The sequence below is a fragment of the Astyanax mexicanus genome, chromosome 1 (assembly GCF_023375975.1).
Source record: "Astyanax mexicanus isolate ESR-SI-001 chromosome 1, AstMex3_surface, whole genome shotgun sequence".
NCBI lineage: Eukaryota > Metazoa > Chordata > Actinopteri > Characiformes > Acestrorhamphidae > Astyanax > Astyanax mexicanus.
The window spans coordinates 94,949,531-94,968,548 of NC_064408.1; the positions used below are offsets into that span (position 1 = coordinate 94,949,531).

Below are 19,018 nucleotides of genomic sequence, written 5' to 3' on the forward strand. Positions count from 1 at the left end.
GTTTTCTTAGTTCTGAGTTTTTTGCGTTACCCGCGTTTTGTTTACTGTTTTGATTTATCTTGTTTGTTTAATAAATATATATATATCACATATTCTGCACTTACGTCCATCCCCTCACTTCTGTAACACCTACATTGACTATCACAATTAAAATGGCATTCAATTCATAACCATTCGTTGTCTGGGGGCCCCAGGTCATTGCTTGGTTTGTCAGTCCTGTTGTAATGAGCCGGAGTGTGAATGAACACAATGCTTCTAAACACTTTTCTAAACAGTTTTTTTTCTCTCTTTTAATTAAGTGGTTATAAATAGACTACGTAATGCCAGAGACATGATATTAGGATTGTTGTAAGTTATATATTTGAAGTACAGCATGTTTGTAAGAAATCATTCATAACAGAGATATACCTCAAGGGTGTTATAAGACGAAATACATTTTTCTATAGTGAAGCCTTTCACACCAAACCCACTCTAAATGACTGCATCCCTCTCAACCACTAACACCTGCAGGCATCCCATAATTGTATAGTTAACAAAACATCTGTGATTTTAAGTTTGAGATTAAAGAAGCACGGAGAGCTGATATGTTCATTCTTTATTGATTTAAAATAATCAGAGAAACATGCTTTGAAGTTCAAAACCAACAAGAGCAAGAATGAGTGAACTGAAAATAAAAACCTAAGAATTAAAGAAAAAAAAAATTAAATATATTACAGTTTTGTGTTATTGCCTATAATAGAGTGTGAAGGTAGTCTGTCCAAATACTACAGCATCGTTATCATAATAATATAGTTCAGCAAAGAAAAAGGGGGTGGAGGGACCCAATGTTTATCAGTGGGTGAAGAGCTCACTGTATTGTAGATTTCACTCAAAAAAAAAAAAAAAAAATCAATAATCACAAATTTAGTCAAACCATAGAGATTGAACGTAGGTGAATGGCACAATAAACTAGAAATCTGTGTACATATTTTTTTTTGTTCATTTTCTAGATGGAATTTACGAAATCACATCAGAATACAAGGGTAACCATAAATATTCATTATTACACTTAATTTCATTATGCCTATCCTGCAATTGAAGTCGAGTCTGGAGTGATTCTAAGTAAATGATATTTGCCATAACATGAAAAGTTCATCCTAAACCTGAAATGGCAATGGTTAGTGAATTCATCTTGGAACTATTAATCAAAAACACCACAGAAACAATCGATTTCTGCTCAAAATGTCATTGATGCTAAAAATACATGTATATGAACAAAGTTACTAGAAACTAGAGGCTGCTTAGAATTTGCAGCTCATTTTTTAAGAGCCTCCAATGCAAACATTAAACCCAGAAAAGAAGAATCAAGACGTGAGTTTCTTCTGTCTGCGCAAAAAACACAACCGAAAAATCATCTTTTCCGATTCAAAATATCCCAAATGCTGGCGTCCAGATGCTAACGACAATGTGCAGTTATCTCTCAAATTCCCACAGAAAAATGACAGATAGAATGACTCTATAACATGTTCATTTAAGAAGAAGAAGAAGAAAAAAAAAAGTACCACAATGTCGACTGGTACAGCAGGTACTGGTTCACCAGAGTGAGAAATACAACAGAGCAATCAGACAGGATACATCAGTCTGTGGACTGACGATAAAATCAAAGAAACTTAGAAACAGAATCACAAATACGTATCTGATGTTTATAGACGTTCTAACTCTCTGCGTGTGTCAAGTAGCTGTTATTCACTTCTGTTAATTTGGATGAGATATGCAAATGAGCCCTCTGAGAAGAAGAAAAAAAAAAAAAAACTTTTTGTTCTTTTCCTGTTTGTTCCAACTGGACAAATCACATATTAGATGCTCCAGACGAGTCGCTAGACATAATTTCTAAAAGTGTTCAGACCAATCAAGGCAACAAACCAACAAAATGAATGATTTGGGTCAAAATAATACAGGTCAGTCTTTTTAACCTTCACACCACATAGCCAGGGTTCACCACTGGCCTGTATACGCGCCACCCACAAATGCAGTCCATCATTAACTGTTTTCAAGTTGGGTAAGTATTTCAGAGTGATGGTAAAGATCTGGTTTTGAGTTTTATGTTTTATGTGAGTATAATTATTTGTTTTAGCACATATTGAAAAATATGTACAGTGTAGAGAAAACCTGTGTTTCAGGCTTTGAATTGCCATTATGGGCCTCAATCTCTTCCAACAGGTCTCTTATGGAGGATCTTGATGCAGCCTATCAGAGTACAGTATGGCAGGGAGTGGGAGGAGCTTGTGTGACGGATGCGGCCAAACGACTGGGCTTTTAATTTTTCGTTTAGAAACTTTAGGGGTTGGGATCTTTAGAATTATTCAGTTATGCTGGAGCATAATGATAGCTTCTAATTTTTTTATTTATTCATTCATTCATTCACTGAGCCCAAATAATAAGATGTTTTTTTTGTTTTTTTTTTAATATGCAAACACTGGACGCTAAATTCTGTATATATTTAGTAAATATGAATTTGATCTGTGTTTAAGGTACACATTTCATTATATTGACATCTTAATACCTGAATTTAGGATACACTATTAATATTTTAACATGGTATGCTGTTAAGATGATGCTGATGACATTGCATCAAATTGAATTATGTCTATCTTTATACTAATTATGTCCAACCCTATGCAGGCTAAATATACTAAACTATTATATAATTATAATACTCTTGTAAGTAAAGCTTGTTCTGTGTTACAGTTTCTCAAAAGGCTAAATGGGATTTTTACCAGCATTCCCTTAATCTTGTCCAACTTTGCAACAGTAGCTACAAAAGCGAAGCATTAGTGGGTGGACCAACATAATAATTCCTCAGCAATACAGCAAAATAATGGTGACACTTTGTCCATTTCACCACAGCCCTATAAGTGCACCGCTCCATCTGTTACACATAAAGGCTGAACTGTCGTTTCCCGCACTGCTACAGTAGCCGTGGTATCGAGCCACAGGCGCTGAAAACATTAGACAGACGTCCTCCACACTGAAAGGAAAACAGCCACACCAGCTCAGACGAGGGCAAAGAAAACTAAAGAAAAAGCCGAAACTTGGTGTTCTTTGGCAGCCAGTGTCACGCCCCACCACCGTATCCCGTAAAGGACAAAAAGGCAATGAGTGAAACAAACAAACAAAATAATAATCAAAACCCAAAATCACGTTATTTACAGACAAGAGAAGATTCAATCAATCAAGTACTGGTTCAGCCACATCAGCCAATGAGAAACAGACTCCAGAAAACAGAGACAAAAGCCAACACCAGATAGATAGTTGTTGTTGTTTTTTTTTTATCCAACAGGTATAACATCGCTGTAATATAAAACCAATAACTTAATTCCATGGAGTAATACGAGGTTTCATTTTTTATTTTTTTTTTTATCGTGAGATGTACGGAGGCTGTGTAGAAGTGTTCTTTCTGAGAAACAACAAAAGAAAACTTTTAAAAGACTTGTGATTTAGGGTGGAGTTTACTTGCAACATTTCCACACAAGACTGTACACAAGAGCTAAAACCCGCTAAACCTAAAACCGGGGGCCGAGAAGATTTATAACAAACAAAAACAAACAAGAACAAACAATAATTTTTTTGTCTTCTCTTGGGAAGATTTTAGCGTGACTGAACAAACAGCAACGCGTCATTGAATTTGACATCCAGATAGCAATGTCGTATGTAGGGTGGCCGCTAAAAAAACACAGAACATCTGCAGTGTGGTAAATACTATCCAGTGCATCACATGGACGAGGAATTTGTTTCTGTACAGCAGCTGAGAAAGCCCAACAAAAACATAATAATTAAATAAAACAAAACACAAAAAAGAACACTAAAGGGTGCTCGAGAATATCGAATAGAGTGTCTAATAATCCAAGAGAGTAAAGAGTGCTTTCAAACAGACATTTTGGCCAAGATAAGGCTAATAAGTTTGACATGCCGGAGGGGGGAGTGCGGGTGGGGTGTATGTTCTAGCTGCTTCTCTCAAGACCAAAAGAGAAAGAAAAAAAGAAATAAAAGAACTGGTAAAAGTAAAAGAAGTTTAGCCATAGGAACTGAAACCACAGTTGCTCATATCTATGATAAACTCCACAATTCATTTGGGTTCTCCTCCCCTCGGACATGCGCTCAGTAGCTCTATCGATTATAAGGCATTGTTACATTTATCAAGATTTTAGGGCGTTAGTTCAGATTGTGCAAATGTAGGACATATATTAAAGGAAAAAAAAAACAAGAGAGAGAAAAGAACAGAAAGAAAATGGAAAAAGAAAGAATGTAAGGTGATAACTGGTTGGTTTTGAAAAATTGCATCCTTCTACACAAACATTGTAAACTTTATTGAGTGATTCCTATTACGATTACGATATCCTTTCACCCTCACTGCCTCCTGCAGCCGGGACGTTTCATTAAATCCTATGGGCTTACGCAACGGTACTGTTTCTTTGGCAGCAGTGGTATCTGAGGGGCGTTTGAAAAGAGGGGGGTAAAGTATGAATACGTCATTCTGTTGGTGTTTTTTTTCTTTTTTCATTTCATCTGTATTTTTTTCTTTTTCACATTTTTTAGGCAAGTCATGGTCCCCGCATGGAGGCAAACTTTAACTGATGCTGAGCTGAGCGAACCCCATGAGCTTCACGTCGTCTGGAATCTCGGAACCCTCGACGCCGGACGCCTGAGGAGACAGAACAGTCAGACATTACAGGCGGACGCAGCTCACGTCTACAGCAGCAGATAGAGACAGAGGCATAGTGGCGTATCAGTATCAGACAGACATCAACAGAACATGCTGGAATCAATGTTGCTGTAAAATAAATATATGATTAAATGACCTAATCTGCCCAATGACCCAACTTTTTTTTATATGGTGAGAAATCACTTTAAATCACATCAAACATCTTTTATTTTTATATATGTTTTAGAGTGTTTTTAATGCGAACTATATACAGGCTGAATAGACGATTATATAATGATACTCTCTTAAGGTAAGCTTGTTCTGTGTTACGGTTTCTCAAAAGGATAAATTGGATTTTACCAGCATTCCCTAAAGCTTGTCCAACTTTGTAACAGTGGCTATAAAAGCAAAGCATTAGTCCATGAACCATTATAAGTCCTCAGCAATACAGCAATATAATGGTGATATTTTGTCCATTTCACCGCACTGCTACAGTAGCCGTGGTATCTAGCGACATTAATCTGCTCCTGTAACAAACATCCAAAAACAGCAAACTTGGGCTCCAGACCGCCCACATGCAGAGCTGAAGCCAGGCAGCAACTCAGTCTCTTCAGATAGGAGCTTACAGCTTTAGGAACAAAATGGCAGAATATGTTTTTTCCGTTATTATTTGTGCAAATAACACATTAGAGATAGGTAGGCGTGTATGTTTAGAACATTTGTAATTATTGTGCTATGACCCAATGGTCTTTTAAATGAGGTGCCTGAAATACAAACCATAACTCTGTAAAAAGCAGAATTCAGTAAACAGTGTAAATTAGCGAATTAATAAATATTTAAAGCTTGTGTAAATAACTACAGGTGTACATCTGCTTTCTGCTGGATTCTGCTTTTTACCGAGACTCAGTGGGTAAATTAACTAATTAATGGGTATTTAGAGCTGCCCTATTCCAGTGTTTTATAATTCAATCATCAAATCAATGAAAGGGTTCTGTTTACACTAGCTACTTAGCTATCTCTAGTGAGCTATCTTGTGTAAAGTTTACATAGGATCTCCGGTGGATTCTGTGTTTTACAGAGACTCTAAGGGTGTACTCACACTAGGCACTCCTTGCTGGGCCTGGAAATGGTTGCCCCCCAAAGCACTGCTCAATTGACTAGAGGGATTGCTCTGAACCGTGCCCAGGCACGGCACGCTGAATTGTGCCCTGGCCCACCTCTTCAAGTAGGCTAGGGCACGATTCAGCGTGCAGTGCCAGGGCACGGTTCAGAGCAAGTCACACCAGTCAATTGAGCAGTGCTCTGGGGGGCAACCGTGCCCGGGTTTACTTGGACTCGGGTACGATGCGCATGCATTGTGAGCGCGAGATGATGTCAGTAATGCAACCTTCCTGTACACAAACATTGCGGTGTTGTGCCCAATTCAGCACCGCTGCCAGAAAAATCACCCCCTCTCGCGCTGTGTTGCTATGTATGGAAAAGTTACCAAGATAACCGTGACTTTTGGAATGTATTTTTAAGGCAACAGTGCATTCATTATTTCTAGAGACCACAAGTAGACGTTTTTTTTAAATGAATGAAAAAATATGGAATGACAACGTTAAACTGTAGTAGTAGTAGTAGTAGTAGTAGTAGTAGTAGTATAAAAAAAAAGATTACTGCCATTTTTAGTAGAAGTGTAAACACACACTTTACTCACCAGCTTAAATGTGACGTTCTTATTGGTTTGAGGCTCGTCAACTATCTTCTGCAAATTAGCAGCAACTAGAAAGACACAGAAATGAGGATTATTAGACAAGAGATGTCATAATTTGATCATCATCATTATGGTGACTCAGTGCTTTGACTAGTCGCTTCTTTAGACTTGACATTACCTCAGAGTGAGGCTAAACACTGGCCAGTGTGCTCATTGCAAGGCTTTAAGAAAAGCCTGATAGTGGCATTGCAGGAGACCCCACACACAGGTCAGTGTTTCCTTTTTTGGCCCTTAATGGGACACAACACTACTTCCTCTAATGGCATTTAGCACATAGAAGTCAAATCACTGCACACACACACACACATACACACAGCACACACACATACCTATAACTAAATCCCTTCCATCTACCAAGCCTGCTGACACCAACTCCTGGGACACGCCGTCTGCAGTGTCTACAAAGAGAGAGAGAGAAAGAGAGAGAAAAAAAAAAGATTAACCATTATCTGCATTACACAACTAGTCTAAAGCACATAAATGTTTATTTTTAATGTATGAAATAGAATATAGAGTATTATCTAATTCTGTAGCATAGAGATTGACCGTTTAAGAGTAACTAAGAGCCCTCTCACCTCTGCCAGGCATGAACTCAAAGCGGATGTCGTTAAGCTCCTTCTTCAGGTTCCTGGCAAACAAGAAGAGAGAAAACAGGTCAGAAGCCTTTCTGATTAAAGATTTGCAGACCTGTGCTTTTAAAAACACCAAATTCTGTAATCAAGAGCAGTGAACGCACTAAGTGACCAATACAAGACTTTAAGCAACGACATTTACACCTACTTAACAGACTGTAGCTTTTTTTTTTTCCATGTACAACATTTCATTTCTTAAGTATTTAAGTAAATATACACTATTCATTTTCAGTGGTAAATTTGGTTTTCAGAGCAAAATAAAAAATTGACAGCAAAAAGCATAATATATGATGCCTATCTTTAAAAAGCACCCAAAATGTAATAAACATAGGGTTAAGCAATATATTAAAGACAATTTTGTAGATTACCACAATATAATGTTGTGCTTATTATGCCCATTACCATCTATATTGGTTTCTGGAGTAATGCCACCATTGCAAACAGTACAGAACAGTGCAGATTAATGATAATAAATGCCTTACATTTATTATTTAATTATTATTCTATAACTTAGATATATAGATCATTTTACTACTTGAATCTAGAGTATGCTATATGTTTAATGTTTAAAAAAAGTGATCCTTTAACATTATATTTTAAGGTTTTAATTAGAGATTTTTGATAGAAGGTTAATAGAAGATAGAAGATTAAAATACTGGGAAATTAAATGAAATTTGTAAAAAGTAGTGTACTTGCTTTCTGGGAAAAAAAAAAACTTAATTACAGTGAATCCCCAGTTTTTCATCATACAATATTCCCATTTCTCTGAAATATATAGAGGCATTAGTTTTTTAGTCATACGGCCTAGCCCTAAACATAGGTCATGCTTTATGTTTGAGTTTGTAAATCTAGTGTAAATATCATAACACCACACCCCTCAAGAGACTGAAACATGAGTATCATCATCATTCACAACCACAATCTCTGAATGCCGTACTGTATTACTAACCCCCACAGTTATTTTAGAGCAGTGAGGTTATTACAAGGCGGCCCAAAGCAAAAGCAAACAGCACATACCTCAGCCTTAATACCAAGCTGATAGGTGAATTAGAGGCATCGCTTGCAGGGGCTGGGGCCTGTGGGTGAAACGTAAGAGGAATGAGGATTACAGAAAAAGCTTTCCAGCCATCAGCCCACATATTCTACAACATAGTTACAAGCTGCAGTGATCTACACAAGGAAGTTTAAATGTTTGCTAACCTTTCAGTAAAATTCTGTAAAAACCTGAAACTATAGAACTAAATAAGTATTATGTGTAAATCAGTCACAGGTAAACTCTCTTTAAACTGAAATAATCACATGTAAACCCCAATTCAATTGATTTTAATGACATACTTCAAAGTAAATGACTGTAGAAGATAATGTTCAATGAATTTATATTATTGTTTTTATTTTCATGTGAAACATTTTTTTTATCATTATTCTGATAGAATTTAACATTACTTTTGTAATGTAAAGGATCTGTAGCCCTGTTTACACAATAGCATTGACTGACTGAGTGGTAGGGATAAATGGGTGGAGATGCGTCAGTGTGTTTGGTTTTAAGACATTACAAAAAAACAGCAAACACAATGGGTGGGTGTAAATTGCAATTAAATATGTCAACTGGAGAATTAAAGGAGAACTCTTGTGTAAAATTGACTTTTGGTGTAGTAAAACATGATAGAGCTTTAGACCGCTGGACCACTCGGCACCTGGGCGCCATCTTAAAGTAAAGTCATGATCAGTACTGTGATGGCGGTGCCCGGAGATTAGTTTATGCTACGGGTTGTAAACAGTTGTTTTTAATAAACTTCTTGTGCATTTTTAAACTTATCAATGCCTTGTTTTAAAATGTCAGGACTCTACCAATCGGTCTGGATTCTACCAATGAGGTGTGGAGCTACTTTGAGTTGGATAACAGTGTAAAAAGCGGTTTATCTGCAGGGGCAAGTGGATCCCCTGAAGCGCCTTGTATAAAGAGTGCCGGGCAAAAAGCATACAATTACTGGATCTCAGAAAGCTGCGGGAGAGCAGAGGGGGGCTAATCAACAAAGGTTATTCCTCTTTATAACTATAAATATTTTACTACACCAAAAGTCCATTTTACCCCTTTAAGGGAATGTTTTTGAAGCTTTGTATCCCACATCAATCTTTTTAAATACATAAACACATAAACGAAGGAGATCAAAAGGGAAAATGTGAGTCTGAGCACTTTATATCTCTGCAGTGTTACCTGGGCTGGGTTGGTGGAAACAGGCAGGGCTTGTGCAGGAGCGCTGGGCTGACCACCAGACTGAGGTACTTCTGCCGGGCCGGGGACGCCAGGCTGGAGGTGGCTGCTGAAAGGCTCTGTTGGCTGGAAAAGCTAAAAGATTTATAACGGACTACATTACTACCGGCTTCATTTAGGATGAAGGATAGAACTGAGGGCAAGAAAAAAAAAAAAACCTTAACACCCACCTCTGAGTTCTGAGATCCCTCCTTTACTCTCGGAGACTGGGGGAGACAGAGAGAGAAAGAGGAATGAGACAAAGGATAATCTCACGCTTGTAATGAGTCATATTACACTATTTTATTTTAGAAGTGTTATAATGTTATAATGAGCTTTCAAAGGAATACAAGCACCTAACCTCCAGCTAGTGTATCTGCAGTGTATGACTGATGATAATGGACGATGTGTGCCTGTGGGCATTAGCCAAAGCACATCCTCACTGCGATTGCTGGTCTGTTTAGAATTGGCAGCTTTTTCCTGTATTTTTACTAAGTATTTTTACTAATTATTTTACTACAAATCTTTTTTTAATTGAATAAATCATATACTACAGATGTACCAACCAGAGATTAGGCTGGAAAATGCTGAAGTATTCCTTTAAACAGTTGCTTTCCAGTAATGTGTGTTGGGAACATTGTTAGATGACCAAGTGCTGTAATGGTTATAAAGGCATTGCACACACTTTAGTTTAATTAGCATGTTTTATATTTGTAATATATTCAGTAAAATAAAAATCTCAACATACGGAGTGGCTGTACAGAAATAATAAAACTTTTTTAGTGTCCCACTTAACCACCATTTAATATGGAGTCCTTTCCTTAAACTCTTTTGGGAAACCTTCCTACAAGATATTAGGAGTTTATGATGTGTAAAGTTTGTCTGTCTTTTTCAACAAAGGCTTATTCAAAGCACCACATGGATAACACATAATGACTGAAATGGTTTTACAAAATATTCTAATTAGAATCATTGTTCAAAAGAAAGAGAAAGAGAAAGAAGAAGAAGAGAAAAAAGAAGAAGAAAAAAAAGAAGAAGAAGAAGAGAAAGAAGAAATTCTACTTATTGTGAACAGCCTAAAGGAAACCTGACTAATGACATCACCTGCAGTGAAACTGTGACTGAAGCAAAAGATGAGTCACATTACAGTCATCTGCACACACTGGAATTCCCAGTAACCAGCAATTATCATGTTTCAAGAAAATCAAAAAATGTTTTTGTTTACTGAATTGGGACAACTTAATAAGCCTATAAATATTAGAGACTGAAAGGCTATCTATAATCTAGATTTAGTTTATTTCTCATCATAACAAAACATTTACCACTGGTTAGGCTAAGTACAAAACAAGTAGTGAGGGACAGTAGGGATATGCAGGGTTTTATTAATATTTATTAATCAGCTAAAACACTCGTCATCCATAGCATAGCATAGGACACTCACAGTCCACTCTCTCTCACTCTATATCTTAAAAAAAAAAAAAAAAAAAAAAGACTTTTGACTTTTTGAGATGTTCTTGTTATTCCAGTATAGCTACATTAAGGTCAAAAATCTAATTAAATTAAATCTAACTAATTGCACTAATAACACAACTGTGACATATACATTTTACCTGACTTTGTGCTGTTAGTGGTTCACCTTTAGAAAGTGTCATTCTGATTACTCAGCAGTTAAGAGAGTTCACACTGGTTGGTTAAAAAAGTAATACTGATTTAATAAATGTGAGCTGCCAAAACAATATATACAGATGGCTTCCAGGATCCACACTCCCATTATTTGATCTTAATTAAATAACAAGTCCTGTGTATCAGACTTCCTCCTGCAGGAATGGTCTGGGTAAAATGCTATTAATGGCAGAAGACGTTAAGCTCAGCTTACTTTCCAAAGCTGCAAAACAAGCTTGTCAAAACAAGTCAAGCTTGAATTGTTATTTTACAGTTATTTAGAGATTAAAGTCTGATGGAAAGATCACACAGATTTTTCAAATACTCGTATCATTTCACTTGTTCAGGACAATCAGGGTTCCCACTCTTTTTAGGATTTTTTTTTAGGACTTTTCCATTACTTTTATAATATAACAATAAACATATAATTTAATGTCAACAGGCTAACTCCTGACAAACAAGCAGAAATTTGCATGTAAATCCTTCCTAAAAGACATTTTATAAATGTGCACACTCTTTAAAGTTTTAATAAGATGTTTGTAAGGAAGATGTACACCTGCTTTTTTTTTTAATCAAATAAAATTACACCTATCCAGCAAACAACTGGACAACTGCGTATTTTCTTAGATTTATGACCTTTTCTTCAAAATCACTTTTTATAATCACTTTTTAAAACACCAAGACCAACAGCCTGAATGACTGCTATGGTGAACAGTAGAAAAATAATAAAAAAAACTGTAATTTTACTATAATCAAAAGATTACTGCTGTATATTTTTCACAATTGCAAATTTTGCAACAGGCCAACGGGTGCTTCTTTTTTAACACATGCCAATTGGTTACTTAATGTGGAAAGATTTATCATAAAATACATTACTTATATTTTGACTTTTTAATCCAGTGAACAATTTTATTTACCACAGAACATGATTAAATCTCTGTTCATTTCTGTAAATGAATAGTGAGATTAGACCCAGAGGGGCAAATATATATGGGCATAAGGAGGACTATAGAATCATACATGTCTATTTTTAATTTATAGATTGTCATTTTTATGGTAGTAAAGGTTTTGAAAAACTGTACATTAGCTCTATTTGTGAACCATAGGTTTTCACATATACACAAATTTGGTGTTTACTCAGCGTTTGTGAACCTGTTGGAAAGTTAAAGGGTCCAACAGTATTCACATTTTGCTCAATAGTTTCATGAATAAGGCCCATTGAGTCTAGTACAAGCATCAGTTTAAACTGATTTTATATCATTTTCTAAAATATGCAATCTCAGATCTTTCCAAGATCTTACTTATACATACATTTATTTTTTCTTCAAAAAACTTTGTTTCTCAGGATGTGTGGGAACCCTGACAAAATATCAGTATCATAACCACTGTAATATGGGAGTGTTTCCTTGTTAGTGTAGCCATCTGTATATGAGGGAGAAAAGCACAACCCTGGCTGGGGGCACTTCCAGGGGCTGAGAGAAGCGCACTTGTCGCCGTGGTGCATTAACCCACTTGGGTGGCTGCTCCTTTAGTGTCAAACACAAAACACACATCTCAACACAAACACAAATACAGACGTTCTCAACATGAACAAGAGCAGTGACTACATGACTGACCAGCACTGACTCGTTCCACTAATGTTACTCAGTGTTAAAGTACTACACACTGGGAGAAAAGGCAGAAAACACTGTAGAGACAGACAAACAACACACTACTTGTGCCACTAGTTTTACCCGTAAAGCAGCAACAGCGGCTTTGCCTTCCTCGCTCTCCTCATCCAGCTCATCATCACTCCACTCCCATTCACCATCTTCTGTTTTATGCAACCTGCCGCTGGATCCGGGAACTCGCCTCACCTACACACAGAGAGAATAAAGTTCTGAAATTTATGAACCTGTCTAAAAAAAAATCACTTTTATAACAAGCAGATATGTATAAAGTACTACAGACAAAAACGTGGGTAAAAGTACAAGTGCTCTATTACAAAAGTGACTTGAGTAGATGCTGAAGTGTTCTTTAAGCTCCACATTTAAGTGGAAGTAGTAAAGTATTTAACATTTTTTGTACTTAAGTATTGCAAGTAGTGTATTGTAAAATTTACTACTGAAGTACTGAAAGTAAATGTACAGTACTGTGTTATTTTATGTAGTTATTACATAAGCAGTGGAAAGTTCTCAGAGTGAAGGCAGAACAGGAGCAGGGAGCTCTTATTATAAGATCAGGCTAATCGTATAATTCACTCAATAATGAGGAGCTTCATCAAACCTGGTGACAGTGCAGATCATCTACCACTCTGCCTTCAGTGATAATGTGGGTTTGGAATGGTTCCTAACATTTTTATAATTGTAACGAGTAACGATGCAGCACAAAAAATGTATCAGAGTAAAAGTAATACTGTATTTTTCAGACTATAAGGCGCAGCGTGATAAGGTGTACGATCAATGAACATCTATTTTCTGGTCTATATTCCTACATAAGGCGCACCGGATTAAAAAAAGGGTATTTTAAGTAACGATAGTAAGGAACAAGGGTGTCTCTGAGTAATCTACACAGATTTCTCTCCTGTAAACAGTTTATTTGGATGAGTAAAGCACTTCCGTTTATTTACAATAAGTTTAGATTTACAGTATTTTCAACTGTGTGATTAGCAGCAGCACTAGCCGCAGTTAGCACAAAACGTTTAGGTAAGCCAGGGTGATATTATCTAACAATTCATCCCACGTAGCTTTTATTAACACGGTAAAAACGAAGGCTACAGTCCAATAAACTCACCTCTGAGCGGCGAAAGATCTTACTGCAATGTGCTTACTGCAATTAGCGGCTAATGGTAATACTGCTCCAGCCTTGGTGCTGGAGAAACTTCACTAAAACTCCTGTATAACGCTGTACTTCAGCAGAGTGGCTTTATTGTTCCTTACAACATGACTGGTAGAATTCATACATAAGACGCACTGAACTATAAGAGAAATTATTTATGGAAAATTAAAGGATTATAAGTGCTCCTTATAGTGTGACAAATACAGTAAACTCATCAAAAAAAATAATAGTTCAGTAGATACAGATACAGCATTTTAGTACTTAAGTACAGTTGTGAAGTAGTTCTACTACTTTGTTACTATAAATCTCTGATAACAAGACCTTGTAAGTCTGAATGGCTGCTGTGTTGACTGGTAGGAAAATACAAAAGAATACTGTAATCCCAGTACTGTAATAAAATCTATACTTCACTACAGCAAATTTCGCAACTGATCACAGATACCTTTCTTTATTCTTTATTTCCCTTAGCTAGAAGAGAAAGAAATTAAAACAAAGCCAACAACTTGGTCTCACCTTTTTCGACCTTTCTGATATTGTAGGTGCTTTCTGTAGGAGCTTCTCTTGTAGAAATTCATTATTCTACCAGAGGAAACAGGAATAGCAGTAAGGAATTAGTAACAAACAAAACATGTTATCAAAAACACAGCCTGAAAATAAAATAACAGTTTGTTCTTCATAGTTATAAGATATCAGTCTGACTGACTGTGACTCAAACATAAAAAAAATAGGTCTAGATGTGTAGATAAAAACTAATACAGCACATTATAGCACAGCTTTATCTGATTCTAACCACTGCTATTGGGTTACTGCTGTTTTAAATTAATTAATACGGATACCACTCTTGTGTTTACTATTGAATAGATTTTGTCAGATGTCATAACACAGCGAGATTCTTTGAATTTAGCTCATATGGGCCCTCTGGTGGCCTCCAGCAGTAATGGTTAATAATCAGAAGGAGCTGTACTAGCCGCTGAACACAGGAGTGCGCTCTGACACACAGTAGACTGGGCTCGCCCAAACTGCTGAAAGGGCACTCCGGGTGCTGGCGTGGAGCGTGTCAGGCGGCCGGAAGGGGCTCTGAGGCTGCTTATCCCTGCTTTTGTTCAGAAGCCCAGCGCTTGCCCAGTAATGACAGGAATGCTGGACTGACCTCAGCTCAGATTCACGTAAACTTGGGTAAACACATATGTACACACACAGAGCATCTCAACAAAATACAGAACAAAGTCTCTTACCTTCGCTTTCTGGAAGAATTTGTGTTTTAAAAGCTCTAATGATGTTGGCCTGGAAAGAAAAGAAAAGCAGAGAAGAAAGAAGAGCATGAAGACAGCTCTATTTATATTTATTTATGAGAATCACTGGGGGGGGAAAAAAGCAAATATCACAAATAAACAACATGGCCACTACCAACCTATTAGCACACAATAAACTACAGATTATTATGAGGATTAATTGAGCGTAAAAAAAAGCACAATGACAATTTTAGACGTTATTTTTGACCAGAAATTAAAAAAAAATAAAAATAAAATAAAATAAAATAAAAAAAACACTAGTCACCACCCTCCTAGTGTTGTGGAATCACTAGTGATGGGGTATATAAAGCTGACAGTTGTAGCAGCTAAATGGTTGGGACAATCAACCTAGCTAATTTGGGGAGAAAAATAAAAGAAATTTTGAAATAAATCTTAAACAAAATCTTAAAGAAAAAAACTGTCAAATCTAAATCTAAATTGTGCTCTAATAATGACACCATTTTTACATTTTTTTGCATAACTTCTGATAGTTTTAAAGGGTAATGCAGCACGACATAATAATAAGTGATTTACCCTCATTCCTTAAGATATTCATGTACGTATTTCTTGCCATTTGTGATATTTATCCATTTTTCCAATTTCCTAAATGATATCCTCATCATTATATGCTGGAACTTTTGCCAGTTCAGTGAATCCCTTCAGAGAACGTCCAAGAATATAAAGTCTGAGACAGAAGGAACACAGAATCTGTTTTTTTTCCAATATATGCTGATGAACACTCAGCCAAACTTGCTGAAAATTACAATGGGACCGCAGGGCATGTGCCATGTATCATACAACATTTGGAATAAATAAATAAATAGTAATCAGTACAGCAAAATACTTTCTGTCGAGTGCATCCTCACAAAGAAATATAAATACAAATCTACCTTATTCAACTTACCACATTAAATCATCATGAAACTATGTAAAACAGTCTCTGTTGCACTTTCTATTAAACGACTTCATGAGCAATGCCTTTTAATTTAAATTTATATCAACATACACACTCTGAGAGGAAACAAAAGCTTCTCATTCAGTCACCTTTTCTCTGGATCCTTCTGCAAACACAGCGAGACCATCTTCCTCAGGGATTTCCCGTACTTCTTCACCATCTCTTTGTCTGTGATGCCCGTCTCCAGTGTAGGAGGATCATTCTGCAGGGTCAGCATCAGCACCTACACAACACAATAAAGCAGACAATTAAGAGCTTACACTAAAATATCCCCTGTTGGTACCAAACAATACAATCCAATACAATAACGTTTATAAAACTGCCCACCTCATAAGTGTCTGTTTATGACCATTATAAAAGCTAGTATTAACCCCCAGAGGAGAGTACACTGGCGCACGCCAATATAAGGTCTGTCTTCACTTACTTTCATAGGAGGGTATTTGTGGTAAGGAGCGGCTCCTGTGGCCAGCTCTATGGCTGTGATCCCGAAACTCCAGATATCGGCTTTGAAGTCATAACCCTTCACCTTTACAGAAAGAGAAACACACACAGCACAGCTTTCCCAAACACTGCCATAAAATCTTATAAAAAGACACTCACTTATCCATTCACAATCCCACTCACACTAATGAAACATTTGATCAAAAAACTGTATATTATTCATTTTAAACAACAGTCACACATCTAAGACTGAAGTTGACTTTTTATTGTTCTGTAATAATGCGAAAGTTAAACTAGCTATATTAATTTTATTATACACGTTTTAAGTTCAGTTGACAATATCCAATCATATTGTCTACAAACATATGAGACTATATATATATTTTACATTCACACACATTATTGTCACAAAAATGTCATATCAGTCAGACCCTTTATTTTCTGAATTGTTTCTAAAGCTTGGTCCAACCTAGTAATCATAGTTGCAAAAAGAATGCGTTAGTGGATGTCTGTGCTAAAACAATATGAGCCATGAGAAATGTTCATATCAAATGATGGTAAATTTGACATAAAATCATCAAATATGTGCCTTCAGCTACCCTAATAAAACTATCATGTGTTAAATAATGAATAAATATGAAAGGAGGGAGGGGATAAGTAAGGAAAGGGGGAAACAATGAACGAAGGAAGCAAAGAGGGAAGGAAATGAGACAGGAAGGAAACAAAGAGGGAAGGAAATGAGACAGGAAGGAAACAAAGAGGGAAGGAAATGAGACAGTAAGGAAGCAAAGAGGGAAGGAAATGAGACAGGAAGAAAGCAAAGAGGGAAGAAAATGAGACAGGAAGGAAGCAAAGAGGGAAGGAAATGAGACAGAAAGGAAGGAAATGAGACGGGAAGGAAGGAAATGAGACAGGAAGGAAGGGAAGGAAGGAAATGAGACAGGAAGGAAGGGAAGGAAGGAAATGAGACAGGAAGAAAGGAAATGAGACAGGAAGGGAAGGAAGGGAAGGAAGGAAGAAAGGAAGGATGGATGTTTTATTAACCCAGAGGGAAATTTTAGATAAATAATGTTCAAAACTACAGTAATTTATCCACACTTGGAGTCTAGCTCCAATAGTTCTTACTGTAGGCACCAGGAGTGAGGTAATTTCACAGCTAACCGGCACTGTTCCATCTGATGAACAACCCTACTTCCAAGAAATGATGCTGAAAATGTGTCACTGGACGTAACAGTGTTAGTCAGTTCTGATTCTCCACCCTTGTCCTGCCTTGAACTAAATCCTGTACAGCTCCATTCCTCACTGAAATTGTATCACGCTCACACATCACTGTAACTGACGAATGGAGTGTGTGTGTGTCTCAGTGTGCGTCAGAGAATAAGCAAACCAAGGAGCAAAAAAAGGAAGTCTACCTGCTCCATGACTTCCGGAGCCATCCAGCATGGTGTCCCAACAAACGTCTTGCGTACTTTGTTTCTGGTGATGTCACCGCCGGTGGATAAGAAGGCACTTACACCAAAGTCTAGAGAAAGAACAAAAGAAATTCTTACAAAAAAAAAATAATAATAAATCAAGATCTTTGGCTCAGCCACACTATAAGGCTTTCCAAAAAAAAAAAAAAAAAAAAAAAAGTCTGATCAAGCCGCAACAGCTCCAAAATATAAAACTGCCCAGGGGAAATTTGTTAGATACACTTAAAACAATTACAGTAAAATAAAACAAGCATAAAGTCAGTGGTAGGATTGTGTTCTGGGTCACTGTATAGATTTCTTCAGTTCCACCAGCATCCCCAGATTTATTTTAATACGACTAGCTGCAGGATGGAAATGAAAATGAGTAAAAAAAAAATAAACCATAGCTTTACATATAAGAGCAATTTCCCATAAATGAACTAAGCCTAGTCTTGGACTGAACTGCATTTTGAACAAAAACAATAGTCTGTGACTAAACGTAATCCTTGTCTGAGAAACTGCAACATAATGCTCAGGGGCACAATATTACATGTATTGTCACTGTACCCATTTGTCTATTATGTATTTTTCTTTCTTTCTTTCTTTCTTTCTTTCTTTTTTTTATTATATTAAAAATGTTGATGACTACTAGAAACCTTGCATTATCATATACATTAAGACTTAAGAATATACAGCTCTGGAAAGAAAATAAGAGACCACTTAAAAATGATGAGTTTCTTTGATTTTACCAAATTGAAAAACTCTGGAATATTATCAAGAGGAAGATGGATGATCACAAACCATAAAATCAAACTGAAGTGCTGGAATCTTTGCACCTGGAGTGCAGGCAAAAAGTTATCCATAAGCAGTGTGTAAGACTTTTGGATGAGAACATGCCAAAATGCATGACAAAAACTGATTAAAAACCAGGGTTATTCCACCAAATATTGATTTCTGAACTCTTAAAACTTTATGAATATGAACTTGTTTTCTTTGTGTTATTTAGGGTTGAAGGCTCTGTCTCTTTTTATTTCTCATTTTCTGCAAATAAATGCTCTAAAAGACAATATTTTTATCTGG

General features: G+C 36.5%; 1 protein-coding gene across 3 annotated transcripts in view; it reads right to left on the reverse strand.

The window, feature by feature from the left end:
- Positions 1-580: 580 nt before the first annotated feature.
- oxsr1b (oxidative stress responsive kinase 1b) overlaps positions 581-19,018 on the reverse strand; it is an 86,064-nt gene continuing 67,626 nt past the window's right edge. Inside the window, exons 6-18 of one of the 3 annotated variants that reach the window (XM_022683073.2) lie at positions 17,900-18,009; positions 16,471-16,572; positions 16,136-16,269; positions 15,035-15,083; positions 14,313-14,378; positions 12,716-12,838; positions 9,512-9,547; positions 9,285-9,416; positions 8,087-8,145; positions 7,013-7,065; positions 6,767-6,835; positions 6,381-6,445; positions 581-4,681 (exon numbers count right to left, since the gene is read on the reverse strand). In XM_022683073.2, the coding sequence (XP_022538794.1) occupies positions 4,607-4,681; positions 6,381-6,445; positions 6,767-6,835; positions 7,013-7,065; positions 8,087-8,145; positions 9,285-9,416; positions 9,512-9,547; positions 12,716-12,838; positions 14,313-14,378; positions 15,035-15,083; positions 16,136-16,269; positions 16,471-16,572; positions 17,900-18,009 (1,073 nt within the window). In that variant the 3' untranslated portion in view covers positions 581-4,606. The other 2 variants (XM_022683076.2, XM_049485869.1) reach the window with 2 other exon arrangements.